The following is a 17,567-nucleotide window of genomic DNA, read 5'->3' on the forward strand; positions in this document are numbered from 1 at the left end:
TTTCCATAGAGATATTTTCAGAGTGCTGGATTGTTAAGCCATTATTTTAACTAAAATATTAATATTAAATTAATCATTTACTTTTGTTTTCATGTTAATTTCACAGATCCACCAGGACCACCCTCAAATGCACGAGTGACTGATACTACAAAGAAATCTGCTTCTTTAGCCTGGGGTAAACCCCATTATGATGGTGGACTTGAAATCACAGGCTATACAGTAGAGCACCAAAAAGAAGGAGATGATACTTGGATAAAAGATACAACAGGAACTGCCCTCAGGATCACAGAATTTGTTGTCCCTGATCTTCAAACAAAAGAAAAATACAATTTCAGAATCTGTGCCATCAATGATGCAGGTGTTGGAGAGCCAGCAATAATTCCAAATGTTGAAATCATAGAACGTGAATTGGCTCCTGATTTTGAATTAGATGCAGAGCTTAGAAGGACACTTGTGGTTAGAGCAGGGCTAAGCATTAGAATATTTGTGCCAATTAAAGGCCGTCCAGCTCCTGAAGTCACTTGGACAAAAGATGGTGTAGACCTTAAAACCCGTGCCAACATTGAAAACACAGAATCCTTCACTCTTCTCATTATTCCAGAATGTAATAGATATGACACTGGCAAATTTGTGATGACTATAGAAAATGCTGCTGGTAAGAAAAGTGGATTTGTCAATGTTAGGGTCTTGGATACACCTGGGCCTGTGCTTAATCTGAGGCCTACTGAGATCACAAAGGACAGTGTCACTCTGCACTGGGACCTGCCTCTGATAGATGGAGGCTCTCGCATAACAAACTACATTGTGGAAAAACGTGAAGCCACACGGAAATCTTATTCTACAGCCACAACCAAGTGCCACAAATGTACTTATAAAGTGACTGGCTTATCTGAAGGGTGTGAATATTTCTTCAGAGTGATGGCAGAAAATGAATATGGAATTGGTGAACCAACTGAAACCACAGAGCCTGTAAGGGCCTCAGAGGCACCATTGCCACCAGATAGCCTTAATATCATGGACATAACTAAGAGCACAGTCAGCCTGGCATGGCCTAAACCAAAGCATGATGGGGGCAGCAAGATCACTGGCTATGTGATTGAAGCACAGAGAAAAGGCTCTGACCAGTGGACACACATCACAACCGTAAAGGGATTAGAATGTGTTGTAAAGAACTTAACTGAAGGGGAAGAATATACTTTCCAAGTTATGGCTGTGAACAGTGCTGGGAGAAGTGCCCCAAGAGAAAGCAGGCCAGTCATTGTAAAGGAGCAGACAATGCTTCCAGAATTGGACCTTCGTGGCATCTACCAGAAACTGGTCATTGCCAGAGCTGGTGAGAATATCAAAGTTGAGATTCCAGTCCTTGGTCGACCTAAACCAACTGTCACATGGAAAAAAGGAGACCAAATTCTTAAACAAACCCAAAGAGTTAATTTTGAAAATACTGCCACTTCAACCATACTAAATATCAGTGAATGTACAAGAAGTGATAGTGGACCTTATCCACTTTCAGCAAAGAATATCGTAGGAGAAGTTGGAGATGTTATCACCATTCAGGTGCATGATATCCCAGGTCCACCAACTGGCCCAATCAAGTTTGATGAAGTTTCATCTGATTTCGTAACCTTCTCTTGGGAACCTCCAGAGAATGATGGCGGAGTACCCATCAGCAACTATGTTGTTGAAATGCGTCAAACTGACAGTACCACATGGGTTGAATTAGCAACCACTGTAATTCGTACTACCTATAAAGCAACTCGCCTTACTACTGGAGTGGAATATCAATTCAGGGTAAAAGCTCAAAACAGATACGGAGTTGGACCAGGTATCACCTCAGCATCTGTCGTTGCCAATTATCCATTTAAAGTTCCTGGGCCTCCTGGTACTCCTCAGGTAACTGCAGTCACCAAAGAATCAATAACCATTAGCTGGCATGAGCCTCTAACTGATGGTGGAAGTCCCATTTTAGGATATCATGTTGAAAGAAAAGAAAGAAATGGTATCCTCTGGCAGACCGTGAGTAAAGCGTTAGTGCCAGGAAACATTTTTAAATCAAGTGGCTTAACAGATGGCATTGCTTATGAGTTCCGAGTAATCGCAGAAAATATGGCTGGCAAAAGCAAACCAAGCAAGCCTTCTGAACCTACACTTGCCTTGGACCCCATTGACCCACCTGGGAAACCAATTCCTCTAAATATTACTAGACATACAGTAACTCTTAAATGGGCTAAACCTGAATATACAGGAGGATTCAAGATCACTAGCTATGTTGTTGAAAAGAGAGACCTTCCCAATGGTCGTTGGCTGAAGGCCAACTTCAGTAATATTTTGGAAAATGAATTCACTGTCAGTGGTTTAACAGAAGATGCTGCATATGAATTCCGTGTGATTGCCAGAAATGCTGCTGGTGCTGTAAGTCCACCATCTGAGCCGTCTGATGCCATAACGTGCAGAGATGACATTGAAGCACCAAGGATCATGGTGGATGTTAAATACAAAGATACACTCGTATTAAAAGCAGGTGAAGTATTTAAGCTAGAAGCAGATGTTTCTGGTCGTCCACCACCAACAATGGAATGGACCAAAGATGGAAAAGAACTCGAAAGCACAGCAAAATTAGAAATAAAAATATCAGACTTCTCTACCAATCTAGTTAACAAAGATTCATCAAGAAAGGATAGTGGGCCATATGTACTTACTGCTACTAATCCTGGTGGTTTTGCCAAGCACATTTTCAATGTTAAAGTTCTTGATAGACCAGGTCCACCTGAAGGACCATTGGCTGTGACTGAAGTTACTGCAGAAAAGTGTGTATTATCATGGTTACCTCCATTGGATGATGGAGGAGCCAGCATTGACCATTATGTAGTGCAAAAACGCGAAACCAGCAGATTGGCATGGACAAATGTAGCCTCTGAAGTACATCTAACAAAACTGAAGGTCACCAAATTATTGAAAGGCAATGAATATGTGTTCCGTGTTATGGCTGTTAATAAATATGGCGTAGGAGAGCCCCTTGAATCAGAACCTGTCCTTGCAGTAAACCCATATGGACCTCCAGATCCACCCAAAAATCCTGAAGTGACAGCTATTACTAAGGATTCAATGATTGTCTGTTGGGGGCATCCTGATTCTGATGGAGGAAGTGAAATCATCAATTATATTGTGGAACGCCGAGACAAAACTGGCCAGCGCTGGGTGAAATGTAATAAAAAAACTGTCACTGATTTAAGGTATAAAGTATCTGGACTTACAGAAGGACATGAGTATGAGTTTAGGATCATGGCTGAAAATGCTGCTGGAATTAGTGCCCCAAGTGCTACCAGTCCATTTTATAAAGCTTGTGATACTGTATTTAAACCTGGCCCACCAGGAAATCCACGTGTTCTGGATACAAGCAGATCATCGATTTCAATTGCTTGGAATAAACCAATCTATGATGGTGGCTCAGAAATCACAGGGTATATGGTTGAGATAGCTCTACCTGAAGAAGATGAATGGAAGATTGTCACTCCACCAGCAGGACTCAAAGCAACCTCTTATACTATCACCAACCTTAAAGAAAATCAAGAATATAAAATCCGTATCTATGCCATGAATTCTGAAGGAATTGGTGAACCTGCACTTGTTCCTGGAACTCCAAAGGCTGAGGAAAGGATGCTACCTCCAGAGATTGAATTGGATGCTGACTTACGTAAAGTTGTTACCATAAGGGCTTGCTGTACCCTAAGACTGTTTGTTCCGATCAAAGGAAGACCAGCACCAGAAGTGAAATGGACAAGAGAACATGGGGAATCTTTAGATAAAGCTAGCATTGAATCAACAAGCTCTTATACCTTGCTTATTGTTGGAAATGTCAACAGATTTGATAGTGGCAAATATATATTAACTATAGAAAACAGCTCAGGTAGTAAATCTGCATTTGTCAATGTCAGAGTTCTTGATACACCAGGACCACCCCAGGATTTGAAAATCAAAGAAGTCACTAAATCATCCGTCACACTAACTTGGGAACCTCCTCTCCTAGATGGAGGCTCCAAGATAAAGAACTACATTGTTGAAAAGCGTGAATCCACAAGAAAAGCTTACTCAACTGTTGCAACAAATTGCCATAAGACCACCTGGAAAGTAGACCAACTTCAAGAAGGTTGTAATTATTATTTTAGAGTTCTGGCAGAAAATGAGTATGGAATTGGTCTCCCAGCTGAAACTGCAGAATCTGTTAAAGCATCAGAAAGACCACTTCCTCCAGGAAAGATAACTCTATTAGATGTCACAAGAAATAGTGTGTCACTTTGTTGGGAGAAACCAGAACATGATGGAGGAAGTAGAATTCTAGGCTACATTGTGGAGATGCAGAGCAAAGGCAGTGATAAGTGGTCAACATGTGCCACAGTCAAAGTTACTGAAGCCACAATTACTGGGTTGATTCAAGGTGAAGAGTATTCATTCCGTGTTTCAGCCCAGAATGAAAAGGGAATCAGTGATCCTCGACAACTTAGTGTACCAGTCATTGCCAAAGACCTTGTCATCCCACCAGCATTCAAACTGTTATTTAACACTTTCACAGTGCTAGCAGGTGAAGATTTAAAAGTTGATGTACCATTTATTGGACGTCCAGTGCCAACTGTGACCTGGCACAAAGATGATGTGCCTCTGAAACAGACTACTAGAGTAAATGCAGAAAGCACAGAAAATAACACATTGTTGACAATAAAGGAAGCCTGCCGAGAAGATGTTGGACATTATGTAGTTAAACTTGTAAACTCAGTAGGTGAAGCCACTGAAACCCTTCATATTATTGTTCTTGACAAACCAGGTCCTCCCACTGGACCAGTTAAAATGGATGAAGTGACTGCAGATAGTATTACTCTGTCCTGGGGACCACCAAAATATGATGGTGGTAGTTCTATTAATAATTATATAGTAGAGAAAAGGGACACTTCTACAACTACCTGGCAAATTGTGTCAGCTACTGTTGCAAGAACAACAATAAAAGCCTGCCGACTTAAGACTGGATGTGAATATCAGTTCAGAATTGCAGCTGAAAACAGATATGGAAAGAGTACTTATCTCACTTCAGAACCTATTGTAGCTCAATATCCATTCAAAGTTCCTGGGCCTCCAGGGACACCTTTTGTGACAGTTTCTTCCAAAGATAGTATGGAAGTCCAATGGAATGAGCCAGTCAATGATGGTGGTAGCAAAGTTATTGGTTATCATTTAGAACGTAAAGAGAGGAATAGCATCCTCTGGGTAAAGTTGAACAAAACCCCTATTCCACAAACCAAGTTTAAAACAACTGGCCTTGAAGAAGGAATTGAGTATGAGTTTAGAGTCTGTGCAGAAAACATTGTGGGCATAGGCAAACCTAGTAAAGTATCTGAGTGCTATGTAGCTCGTGATCCATGTGATCCACCGGGTCGTCCAGAAGCAATCATTGTGACAAGGAATTCTGTGACTCTTCAGTGGAAAAAACCTACCTATGATGGTGGAAGCAAAATCACTGGCTATATTGTTGAGAAGAAAGAGTTACCAGACGGCCGCTGGATGAAAGCCAGTTTTACTAATGTCATTGAAACTCAATTTGAAGTCACTGGCCTAGTTGAAAATCAGAGATATGAGTTCCGGGTAATAGCACGAAATGCTGCAGGAGTAGTTAGCGAGCCATCTGAAAGCACAGGAGCAATCACAGCAAGAGATGAAGTAGACCCTCCACGTATAAGTATGGATCCAAAGTATAAAGACACAATTGTAGTCCATGCTGGTGAATCGTTCAAGATCGAAGCTGATGTTTATGGCAAACCAATACCATCCATTCAGTGGACAAAAGGTGATCAAGAACTTTCAAGCACAGCTCATTTGGAAATAAAAAGTACTGATTTTGCCACCTGCCTCAATGTAAAGGAAGCAGTTCGTGTTAATAGTGGTAATTATGTACTGACAGCAAAAAATGTTGCTGGAGAAAGATCAGTTACTATAAATGTCAAAGTTCTTGATAGGCCAGGACCACCTGAAGGACCTGTTGCTGTGTCAGGAGTTACTGCTGAAAAATGCACATTAGCATGGAAACCCCCACTCCAAGATGGTGGTAGCGATATTACGAACTACATTGTGGAAAGAAGAGAAACCAGCCGTTTAGTTTGGACTGTAGTTGACGCTAATGTGCAAACACTTAGTTGCAAAGTTACCAAACTTCTAGAAGGAAATGAATATATCTTCCGCATAATGGCTGTAAACAAATATGGTGTTGGTGAACCTCTTGAATCTGAGCCAGTCATTGCCAAGAACCCATTTGTTGTGCCAGATGCACCAAAGGCACCAGAAGTTACTACAGTGACAAAAGATTCCATGATTGTTGTATGGGAAAGGCCAGCATCTGATGGTGGCAGTGAAATTCTTGGTTATGTCCTTGAAAAACGGGATAAGGAAGGCATCCGATGGACAAGATGCCACAAGGCTTTAATTGGGGAATTGCGTTTAAGAGTAACTGGACTCTTAGAAAATCATGATTATGAATTTAGAGTTTCAGCTGAAAATGCTGCTGGTCTTAGTGAACCAAGTCCACCTTCTGCTTACCAAAAAGCTTGTGATCCTATTTATAAGCCAGGACCACCAAATAACCCCAAAGTCACAGATATTACAAGGTCTTCAGTTTTTCTTTCATGGAGCAAACCAGTTTATGATGGTGGCAGTGAAATCCAGGGATACATAGTTGAAAAATGTGATGTAAGTGTTGAGGAATGGACAATGTGTACTCCACCAACTGGAATCAAGAAAACAAATATAGAAGTAGAAAAGTTGTTGGAAAAGCATGAATACAATTTCCGTATCTGTGCTATTAATAAAGCTGGAGTTGGAGAACATGCTGATGTACCTGGACCTATTTTAGTGGAAGAAAAGTTGGAAGCACCAGACATTGATCTCGATCTAGAATTAAGGAAAGTAATAAACATAAGAGCAGGTGGTTCCCTGAGGTTGTTTGTTCCCATTAGAGGTCGCCCTACACCAGAAGTTAAATGGGGGAAGATGGATGGTGAAATCCGGGATGCAGCTCTAATTGATGTCACTTCCAGCTTTACCTCTCTTGTCCTTGAAAATGTGAACAGATATGATACTGGAAAATACACTCTCACCTTAGAAAATAGTAGTGGAACAAAGTCTGCCTTTGTTTCTGTGAGAGTCTTGGATACACCAAGTCCACCTGTTAATCTTAAAATAACAGAAATCACCAAAGACTCAGTATCAATCACATGGGAACCACCTTTATTGGATGGAGGATCCAAAATAAAAAATTATATCGTTGAGAAACGTGAAGCTACAAGAAAATCTTATTCTGCTGTTGTAACAAACTGCCACAAAAATTCATGGAAAATAGATCAACTTCAAGAGGGTTGCAGTTACTATTTTAGAGTTACAGCTGAAAATGAATATGGTATTGGCCTTCCTGCCCGCACTGCTGATCCAATTAAAGTTGCTGAAGTTCCACAACCTCCAGGAAAAATAACAGTGGATGATGTCACAAGAAACAGTGTTTCCCTAAGCTGGACAAAGCCAGAACATGATGGTGGCAGCAAAATTATACAATATATTGTTGAAATGCAAGCTAAGCACAGTGACAAATGGTCAGAGTGCACACGTGTTAAGAATCTAGAAGCAGTAATTACAAACTTAACCCAAGGAGAAGAATATCTATTTAGAGTTGTTGCTGTAAATGAAAAGGGAAGGAGTGATCCTAGGTCCCTAGCTGTTCCAGTAATTGCCAAAGATCTAGTTATTGAGCCAGATGTAAGACCTGCATTCAACAGTTACAGTGTCCAAGTTGGTCAGGACTTAAAAATAGAAGTACCAATTTCTGGACGTCCTAAGCCAACCATTACCTGGACAAAGGATGGTCAACCACTAAAACAGACAACAAGACTCAATGTTACTGATTTGCCTGACCTTACTGTGCTAAGCATTAAAGAAACCCACAAGGAAGATGGTGGAGTGTATGGAATCACAGTTGCCAACGTTGTTGGACAGAAAGCTGCATCCATTGAAATTATAACTTTAGACAAACCTGATCCACCAAGAGGACCTGTGAAATTTGATGAAGTCAGTGCTGAAAGTATTTCATTATCTTGGAATCCTCCACTGTATACAGGTGGTTGTCAAATCACTAACTACATTGTTCAAAAGAGAGATACAACCACTACCATATGGGAAGTTGTTTCTGGTACTGTTGCAAGGACAACCTTGAAAGTAACTAAGCTGAAAACTGGCACAGAATACCAATTCAGAATATTTGCTGAAAACAGATATGGACAAAGTTTTGCCTTAGAATCTGATCCTGTTGTAGCCCAATATCCTTACAAAGAACCAGGTCCTCCTGGCACACCATTTGTTAATGCCATTTCTAAAGATTCTATGGTTGTACAGTGGCATGAACCAATTAATAATGGTGGAAGTCCAGTCATTGGTTACCACCTTGAGAGAAAGGAGAGAAACAGTATTTTGTGGACAAAGGTCAACAAAACTATTATCCATGACACCCAGTTTAAGGCACTTAACCTTGAAGAAGGCATTGAATATGAATTCAGAGTATATGCTGAAAATATCGTTGGTATAGGCAAAGCAAGCAAAAGTTCAGAATGTTATGTGGCCCGTGATCCCTGTGACCCCCCAGGAACTCCAGAAGCAATCATGGTTAAAAGAAATGAAATTACTCTACAGTGGACCAAGCCTATATATGATGGTGGTAGTATGATCACTGGCTATATTGTTGAGAAACGAGATTTGCCTGAGGGTCGCTGGATGAAAGCCAGTTTCACAAATGTCATTGAAACACAATTCACTGTCACTGGCCTTACTGAAAATGAAAGGTATGAATTCAGAGTGATTGCAAAGAATGCTGCAGGTGCAGTAAGTAAACCTTCTGACAGTACTGGACCTATAACAGCCAAGGATGAAGTTGAACTTCCAAGAATTTCAATGGATCCAAAATACAGAGACACAATTGTAGTCAATGCTGGAGAAACATTCAGACTTGAGGCTGATGTCTATGGAAAGCCCCTGCCTACCATTGAATGGTTGAAAGGAGATAAAGAAGTTGAAGAATCTGCTAGATGTGAAATAAAGAATACAGATTTCAAAGCACTGGTCATTGTAAAAGATGCTATTAGAATTGATGGTGGACAATATATTTTGAGAGCTTCTAATGTTGCAGGTTCTAAGTCATTCCCAGTAAATGTTAAAGTATTAGACAGACCAGGGCCTCCAGAAGGTCCTATTCAGGTAACTGGAGTTACTTCTGAAAAATGTTCACTAACTTGGTCTCCACCCCTTCAAGATGGTGGCAGTGACATTTCTCACTATGTTGTTGAGAAAAGAGAAACCAGCCGACTTGCCTGGACTATTGTTGCTCCTGAAGTTGTAACCAATTCACTGAAAGTAACCAAACTTTTAGAAGGAAATGAATATATTTTCCGTGTAATGGCTGTTAACAAATATGGAGTCGGTGAGCCTTTGGAATCTGCACCTGTACTAATGAAAAATCCTTTTGTGCTTCCTGGTCCACCAAAGAACTTAGAAGTCACAAATATTGCCAAGGACTCCATGACAGTGTGCTGGAACCGTCCAGATAGTGATGGTGGAAGTGAGATTATTGGTTATATTGTAGAAAAGAGAGATAGAAGTGGTATTAGATGGATTAAGTGCAATAAGCGGCGAATTACAGATTTGCGATTACGAGTTACAGGATTGACAGAAGACCATGATTATGAATTTAGAGTATCTGCAGAAAATGCTGCTGGAGTTGGAGAACCAAGTCAGGCTACAGCTTATTATAAAGCCTGTGATCCTGTATTCAAACCTGGTCCACCCACCAATGTTCACCTTGTAGATACCACCAAAAATTCAATTACACTTGCATGGAGCAAGCCCATTTATGATGGTGGCAGTGAAATATTGGGATACTTAGTAGAGATCTGTAAAGCAGATGAAGATGATTGGAAGGTAGTTACTCCACAGACTGGCCTGAAAGTCACTCGATTTGAAATTTCAAAACTTATTGAACATCAGGAATATAAGATACGGGTTTGTGCTCTCAATAAAGTTGGTTTAGGTGAGCCTGCATCAGTACCTGGTACTGTGAAACCAGAAGATAAACTCGAACCCCCTGAACTCGATCTTGATTCAGAATTAAGAAAAGGAATAGTAGTCAGAGCTGGTGGATCTGCCAGAATTCACATTCCATTCAAAGGCCGGCCAACACCTGATATTATCTGGTCTCGAGAGGAAGGTGAATTTACTGATAAAGTTCAAATTGAAAAAGGCTTAACCTATACCCAATTATCAATAGAAAACTGTGATAGAAATGATGCTGGAAAATACATCCTCAAACTGGAAAATAGTAGTGGGTCCAAATCTGCATTTGTCACTGTGAAAGTCCTAGATACTCCAGGACCTCCACAAAACTTGGCAGTTAAAGAAGTGAAGAAAGATTCTGTCACACTGGTCTGGGAGCCACCTATCATTGATGGGGGTGCAAAAATTAAGAACTATGTAATTGACAAGCGAGAATCAACCCGAAAGGCATATGCTAATGTGAGCGCCAAATGCAACAAAACAAGTTTCAAAGTTGAAAATCTCACTGAAGGAGCCATTTATTACTTCAGAGTTATGGCAGAGAATGAATTTGGAGTTGGAGTTCCAGTGGAAACTCTTGATGCAGTCAAAGCAGCTGAGCCTCCTTCACCACCTGGGAAGGTTACACTAACTGACGTGACTCAAACCAGTGCATCGCTCATGTGGGAGAAACCTGAACATGATGGAGGTAGCAGAGTTTTGGGATATGTGGTTGAAATGCAACCAAAAGGAACAGAAAAATGGAGTGTTGTTACTGAGTCCAAAGTTTGCAATGCACTTATTTCTGGTCTAAGTTCTGGACAGGAATATCAGTTCCGAGTCAAGGCTTACAATGAAAAAGGAAAAAGTGATCCAAGAGTTCTTGGTGTTCCTGTCATAGCCAGGGATTTGACTATACAACCAAGTTTTAAGTTGCCATTTAATACATACAGTGTCCAGGCTGGAGAAGATCTTAAGATAGAAATACCAGTTATAGGTCGACCTAGGCCTAAAATTTCTTGGGTAAAAGATGGTGAAACTCTCAAACAGACAACCAGAGTAAATGTTGAGGAAACATCCACATCAACTATTTTGCACATTAAAGAAAGCAACAAAGATGACTTTGGAAAATATAAAATAACAGCATCAAACACTGCAGGCACAGCAACAGAAGATCTTAGCATAATAGTTTTGGAAAAACCTGGACCACCAGTTGGACCAGTTCGCTTTGATGAAGTGAGTGCAGACTTTGTAGTCATATCTTGGGAACCACCAATATACACTGGTGGCTGTCAAATAAGCAATTATATTGTAGAGAAACGCGACACAACCACAACCACCTGGCAAATGGTATCAGCAACAGTAGCAAGAACAACAATTAAAATAACTAAACTTAAAACGGGCACTGAATATCAATTCAGAATTTTTGCTGAAAACAGATATGGAATGAGTCCCTCACTAGACTCTAAACCAGTTGTTGTACAATATCCATTTAAAGAACCTGGGCCACCCGGAACTCCTTTTGTAACATCAATATCAAAAGATCAAATGCTTGTAGAGTGGCATGAGCCAGTCAATGATGGTGGAAGCAAAGTTATTGGCTATCATCTTGAACAGAAAGAAAAGAATAGCATTCTTTGGATGAAATTAAACAAAATCCCTATTCAAGACACCAAGTTTAAAACGACTGGACTTGATGAAGGCCTTGAGTACGAATTCAAAGTTTCTGCTGAAAATATTGTTGGCATTGGAAAACCTAGCAAAGTATCTGAATGCTTTGTTGCTCGTGATCCATGTGACCCACCTGGTCGCCCTGAAGCCATTGTTATTACAAGAAACTATGTCACATTGAAATGGAAGAAACCTGTCTATGATGGTGGTAGCAAAATAACAGGCTATATTGTTGAAAAGAAAGATCTTCCTGATGGTCGTTGGATGAAAGCCAGCTTTACCAATGTGCTAGAAACAGAATTTACAGTGACTGGACTTGTAGAAGACCAAAGATATGAATTTAGAGTAATTGCAAGAAATGCAGCTGGAAACTTTAGTGAGCCATCAGAAAGCACTGGTGCAATTACAGCTCGAGATGAAATTGATGCACCCAGTGCTTCCTTGGACCCAAAATACAAAGACACAATTGTTGTTCATGCAGGAGAGACCTTTGTTCTGGAAGCTGACATCCGTGGTAAGCCTATACCTGATATAGTGTGGATAAAAGATGGGAAAGAGCTTGAGGAAACAACAGCCAGAATGGAAATTAAATCTACTATTCAAAAAACAACTCTCATTGTCAAAGACTGCATAAGAACGGATGGGGGACAGTATATCTTGAAGCTCAGCAATGTTGGTGGTACAAAGTCTATACCAATAACTGTAAAAGTGCTTGATAGGCCAGGACCTCCCGAACCACCTCTGAAAGTTTCAGGAGTTACTGCAGAAAAATGTTACTTGGCATGGAACCCACCTCTGCAAGATGGTGGTGCTAATATTTCGCATTACATCATTGAGAAGAGAGAGACAAGCAGACTCTCATGGACTCAAGTTTCAACTGAAGTACAGGCCCTGAACTACAAAGTTACTAAACTTCTTCCAGGCAACGAGTATATTTTCCGTGTCATGGCTGTGAACAAATATGGAATTGGAGAGCCACTGGAATCTGAGCCTGTCATAGCTTGTAATCCATACAAGCCACCAGGTCCTCCTTCAGTACCTGAAGCCTCGGCAATCACCAAAGATTCAATGGTAGTAACATGGACACGTCCGGCCGATGATGGTGGAGCTGAAATTGAGGGATATATACTTGAAAAGCGTGATAAAGATGGTATCAGGTGGACTAAGTGCAATAAGAAAACACTAACAGATCTAAGATTCAGAGTGACTGGACTTACAGAAGGCCACTCCTATGAATTCAGAGTTGCAGCTGAGAATGCAGCCGGTATGGGTGAATTTAGTGAACCATCTGTTTTCTATCGTGCTTGTGATGCTTTATATCCACCAGGACCTCCAAGCAATCCTAAAGTAACAGATACATCCAGATCTTCAGTATCTCTGGCATGGAATAAGCCCATATACGATGGTGGTGCTCCTGTTAAGGGCTATGTTGTGGAATTCAAAGAGACTGCTGCTGATGAATGGACAACCTGTACACCACCAACAGGACTACAAGGAAAACAGTTCACTGTTACTAAACTTAAAGAAAACAGTGAATATAACTTCCGTATATGTGCCATTAACTCAGAAGGTGTTGGTGAACCTGCAACCATACCTGGATCAGTTGTTGCTGCTGAAAGGATTGAACCTCCTGAAATTGAACTTGATGCTGATCTAAGAAAGGTTGTCATTCTTCGTGCAAGTGCTACCTTGAGATTATTTGTTACTATCAAAGGTAGACCAGAACCTGAAGTCAAATGGGAAAAAGCAGAAGGCACTCTCACTGAGAGAGCCCAGATTGAGGTCACCAGTTCATATACAATGTTGGTGATTGATAATGTTACCAGATTTGATAGTGGCAGATATAATCTAACTCTAGAAAATAATAGTGGCTCCAAAACAGCTTTTGTTAATGTCCGAGTTCTTGATTCACCAAGTGCACCTGTGAATTTGACTGTGAAAGAAGTAAAGAAAGATTCAGTAACATTGTCTTGGGAACCACCACTTATTGATGGTGGAGCTAAAATTACAAATTACATTGTTGAAAAACGAGAATCTACAAGAAAAGCATATGCCACTATTACAAACAATTGTACTAAAACCACTTTCAAAATTGACAATCTCCAAGAAGGATGCACATACTTCTTCCGTGTCTTGGCTTCAAATGAATATGGGATTGGTTTGCCAGCTGAAACAAAAGAACCAGTTAAAGTGTCTGAACCACCCCTCCCCCCTGGAAGAGTTACTCTTGTTGATGTGACACGTAACACTGCCACCATTAAATGGGAGAAACCAGAAAGTGATGGTGGCAGTAAAATTACTGGTTATGTAGTAGAAATGCAGACTAAAGGAAGTGATAAATGGAGCACTTGCACACATGTTAAGACCCTAGAAGCCACTGTGTCTGGTCTGACTGTTGGAGAAGAGTATACCTTTAGGGTGGCTGCAGTTAATGAAAAAGGAAAAAGTGATCCTAGACAACTTGGAGTACCAGTAGTTGCAAAAGATATTGAAATTAAACCTTCAGTTGAGCTTCCTTTCAACACTTTCAATGTTAAAGCTGGAGACCAACTCAAGATTGATGTGCCATTTACTGGGAGACCTGTACCTACTGTAAGCTGGAAAAAAGATGGACAAATCTTAAAAGAGACAACTAGAGTAAATGTCCAGTCATCAAAAACATTAACATCATTAACTATCAAGGAAGCTTCAAGAGAAGATGTTGGAAAGTACGAATTATCCGTTTCAAATAGTGCTGGTGTTACAACTGCTACTATTACTGTAATTGTTCTTGACAGACCAGGACCCCCAGGACCAATACGTATTGAGGAAGTTAGTTCTGACAATGTAACAATATCTTGGAGTCCCCCAGAATACGATGGTGGTTGCCAAATTAGCAATTATATTGTTGAGAAAAGAGATACTACTTCTACAACATGGCAAGTGGTATCACAAGCAGTTGCAAGGACATCCATTAAGATAATTCGTCTGATAACAGGAAGTGAATATCAATTCCGTGTTTGTGCAGAGAACCGTTATGGTAAGAGTACTTACAGTGAATCATCAGCTGTTGTTGCAGAATACCCATTCAGTCCTCCAGGTCCTCCTGGAACACCTAAAGTTGTACATGCCACAAAATCTACCATGATTGTAAGTTGGCAAGTGCCAGTTAACGATGGAGGAAGTCAAGTAATTGGCTATCACCTGGAACATAAAGAAAGAAGCAGTATTCTTTGGACAAAAGTAAACAAAACTCTCATCACTGATACACAAATGAAAGTTTCCGGCCTTGATGAAGGACTAATGTATGAATATCGTGTATATGCTGAGAATATTGCAGGAATTGGCAAATGCAGCAAGGCATGTGAGCCAGTTCCTGCGAGAGACCCGTGTGATCCTCCTGGTCAACCAGAAGTTACAAATATTACCAGAAAGTCTGTTTCACTTAAATGGGCTAAGCCCAGATATGATGGTGGGGCTAAAATCACAGGCTACCTTATTGAACGCAGAGAACTGCCAGATGGCCGGTGGTTGAAGTGCAACTTTACTAATGTACAGGAAACTTACTTTGAAGTAACTGAACTTACAGAAGATCAGCGTTATGAATTCCGTGTTTTTGCAAGGAATGCTGCTGACTCCGTTAGTGAGCCATCTGAATCAACTGGACCTATCACAGTAAAAGACGATGTTGAAGCCCCAAGAATTATGATGGATGTCAAATTCCGGGATATTGTTGTGGTCAAAGCTGGGGAAGTCCTTAAAATCAATGCAGACATTTCAGGACGACCTTTACCAGTAATATCCTGGTCAAAGGATGGCAAGGAGATTGAAGAAAGAGCAAAGACTGAAATTGTTTCAACTGACAGCACTACTTTATTAACAGTTAAGGATTGTGTGAGACGAGACACTGGTCAGTATGTGTTAACTCTCAAAAATGTTGCAGGAACTCGGACTATGGCTGTTAACTGCAAAGTCCTTGATAGACCTGGGCCACCAGCAGGACCTCTAGAAATAAATGGCCTTACTGCTGAGAAATGTTCACTTTCCTGGGGACCTCCACAAGAAGATGGTGGTGCAGATATTGATTATTATATTGTAGAAAAACGTGAGACAAGCCGACTTGCATGGACAATTTGTGAGGAAGAGTTAAGAACAACATCTTGTAAAGTAACCAAATTGCTTAGAGGAAATGAATATATATTTAGAGTCATTGGTGTTAATAAATATGGTGTGGGTGAGCCCCTAGAGAGTGTGGCAGTAAAGGCACTTGATCCATTTACAGTGCCCAGTCCACCCACATCTTTGGAGATCACATCTGTGACCAAAGATTTCATGACCTTATGCTGGTCAAGACCTGAGAGCGATGGGGGTAATGATATCTCTGGATACATAATTGAACGTCGGGAGAAAAACAGCTTACGATGGGTACGTGTAAACAAAAAACCAGTTTATGATCTGAGAGTAAAATCAACAGGACTTCGGGAAGGATGTGAATATGAATATCGGGTCTATGCAGAAAATGCTGCTGGTCTGAGCCTTCCAAGTGAAACATCACCTTTGGTTCGAGCAGAAGATCCAGTCTTCTTACCTTCTCCTCCATCTAAACCTAAAATTGTGGACTCAGGAAAAACAAATATAACTATTGGCTGGATTAAACCTTTGTTTGATGGAGGAGCCCCAGTTACCGGATATATAGTAGAATATAAGAAATCTGCTGAAACGGACTGGTTAGTTGCTATTCAGAGCTTACGAGGTACCGAATATACAGTAAGTGGTTTAACAACAGGGGCTGAATATGTCTTTAGAGTAAGGTCAATAAATAAGGTTGGTGCTAGTGATCCAAGTGATAGCTCGGATCCTCAGGTAGCAAAGGAAAGAGAAGAAGAACCTATATTTGACCTTGATAGTGAAATGAAGAAGACTTTGATTGTAAAGGCTGGTTCCTCATTTACAATGACTGTACCTTTCCGAGGAAGACCAGTACCTAATGTAATCTGGAGTAAACCAGATACTGATCTCCGTACTAGGGCTTGTATTGATTCTACAGACACCCGCACATCACTTACTATTGAAAATGCCAACAGAAATGATTCTGGAAAATACACATTAACAATTCAGAATATTTTGAGTGCTGCTTCATTGACCTTAGTTGTCAAAGTTCTTGATTCTCCTGGACCTCCAGCTAACATTAATGTTAAAGATATAACCAAGGAATCTGCAGTATTATCCTGGGATGTTCCTGAAAATGATGGTGGTGCCCCTGTGAAAAATTACCACATAGAAAAACGAGAGGCCAGTAAGAAAGCATGGGTCACTGTGACTAATAGCTGCAATCGACTTTCCTACAAAGTGTCCAACTTACAGGAGGGAGCTGTTTACTACTTCAGAGTCTCTGGAGAAAATGAGTTTGGTGTTGGCTTACCCTCTGAAACCAAGGAAGGAGTAAAAATTACAGGTATGTTTGAATAATAAAAAGTAAGCACATGTTAAGGAATAATTTGAATCATTCTAAGTAGTTTTTGTTTTAGTTTGAAGATCATGAATTTAATTTATAAAAACTATAGTTCATATAGAAATACTGTTAAAATTTCCAATTATATGAAAAATTACACAGCTGGAACTACATATTTTTAAAGATACATAAAGGATATTAATTTAAATAAGGTTTTTCTATTAAGTACACAGTAACCACCATAATGCTGGCTATAAACAGAAATATTCCTGATAACCTAGTCTCTTGAGTTTTTGCTTTTTTTAAAATTTGCCTTGCAAATTATCTTTAAATAAATAAACCACTTATCATTTATGTG

The 17,567-nt window shown here is 40.3% G+C and overlaps 1 protein-coding gene across 1 annotated transcript in view; it reads left to right on the forward strand.

Annotated features, from left to right (window-relative positions):
* TTN (titin) overlaps nucleotides 1-17,567 on the forward strand; it is a 322,989-nt gene that overhangs the window by 270,604 nt on the left and 34,818 nt on the right. Inside the window, 1 exon segment of the mRNA XM_051986127.1 lies at nucleotides 107-17,212. Coding sequence (XP_051842087.1) covers nucleotides 107-17,212 — 17,106 coding nt within the window.

The sequence above is a fragment of the Antechinus flavipes genome, chromosome 3 (genome assembly GCF_016432865.1).
Source record: "Antechinus flavipes isolate AdamAnt ecotype Samford, QLD, Australia chromosome 3, AdamAnt_v2, whole genome shotgun sequence".
Classification (NCBI taxonomy): Eukaryota; Metazoa; Chordata; class Mammalia; order Dasyuromorphia; family Dasyuridae; genus Antechinus; species Antechinus flavipes.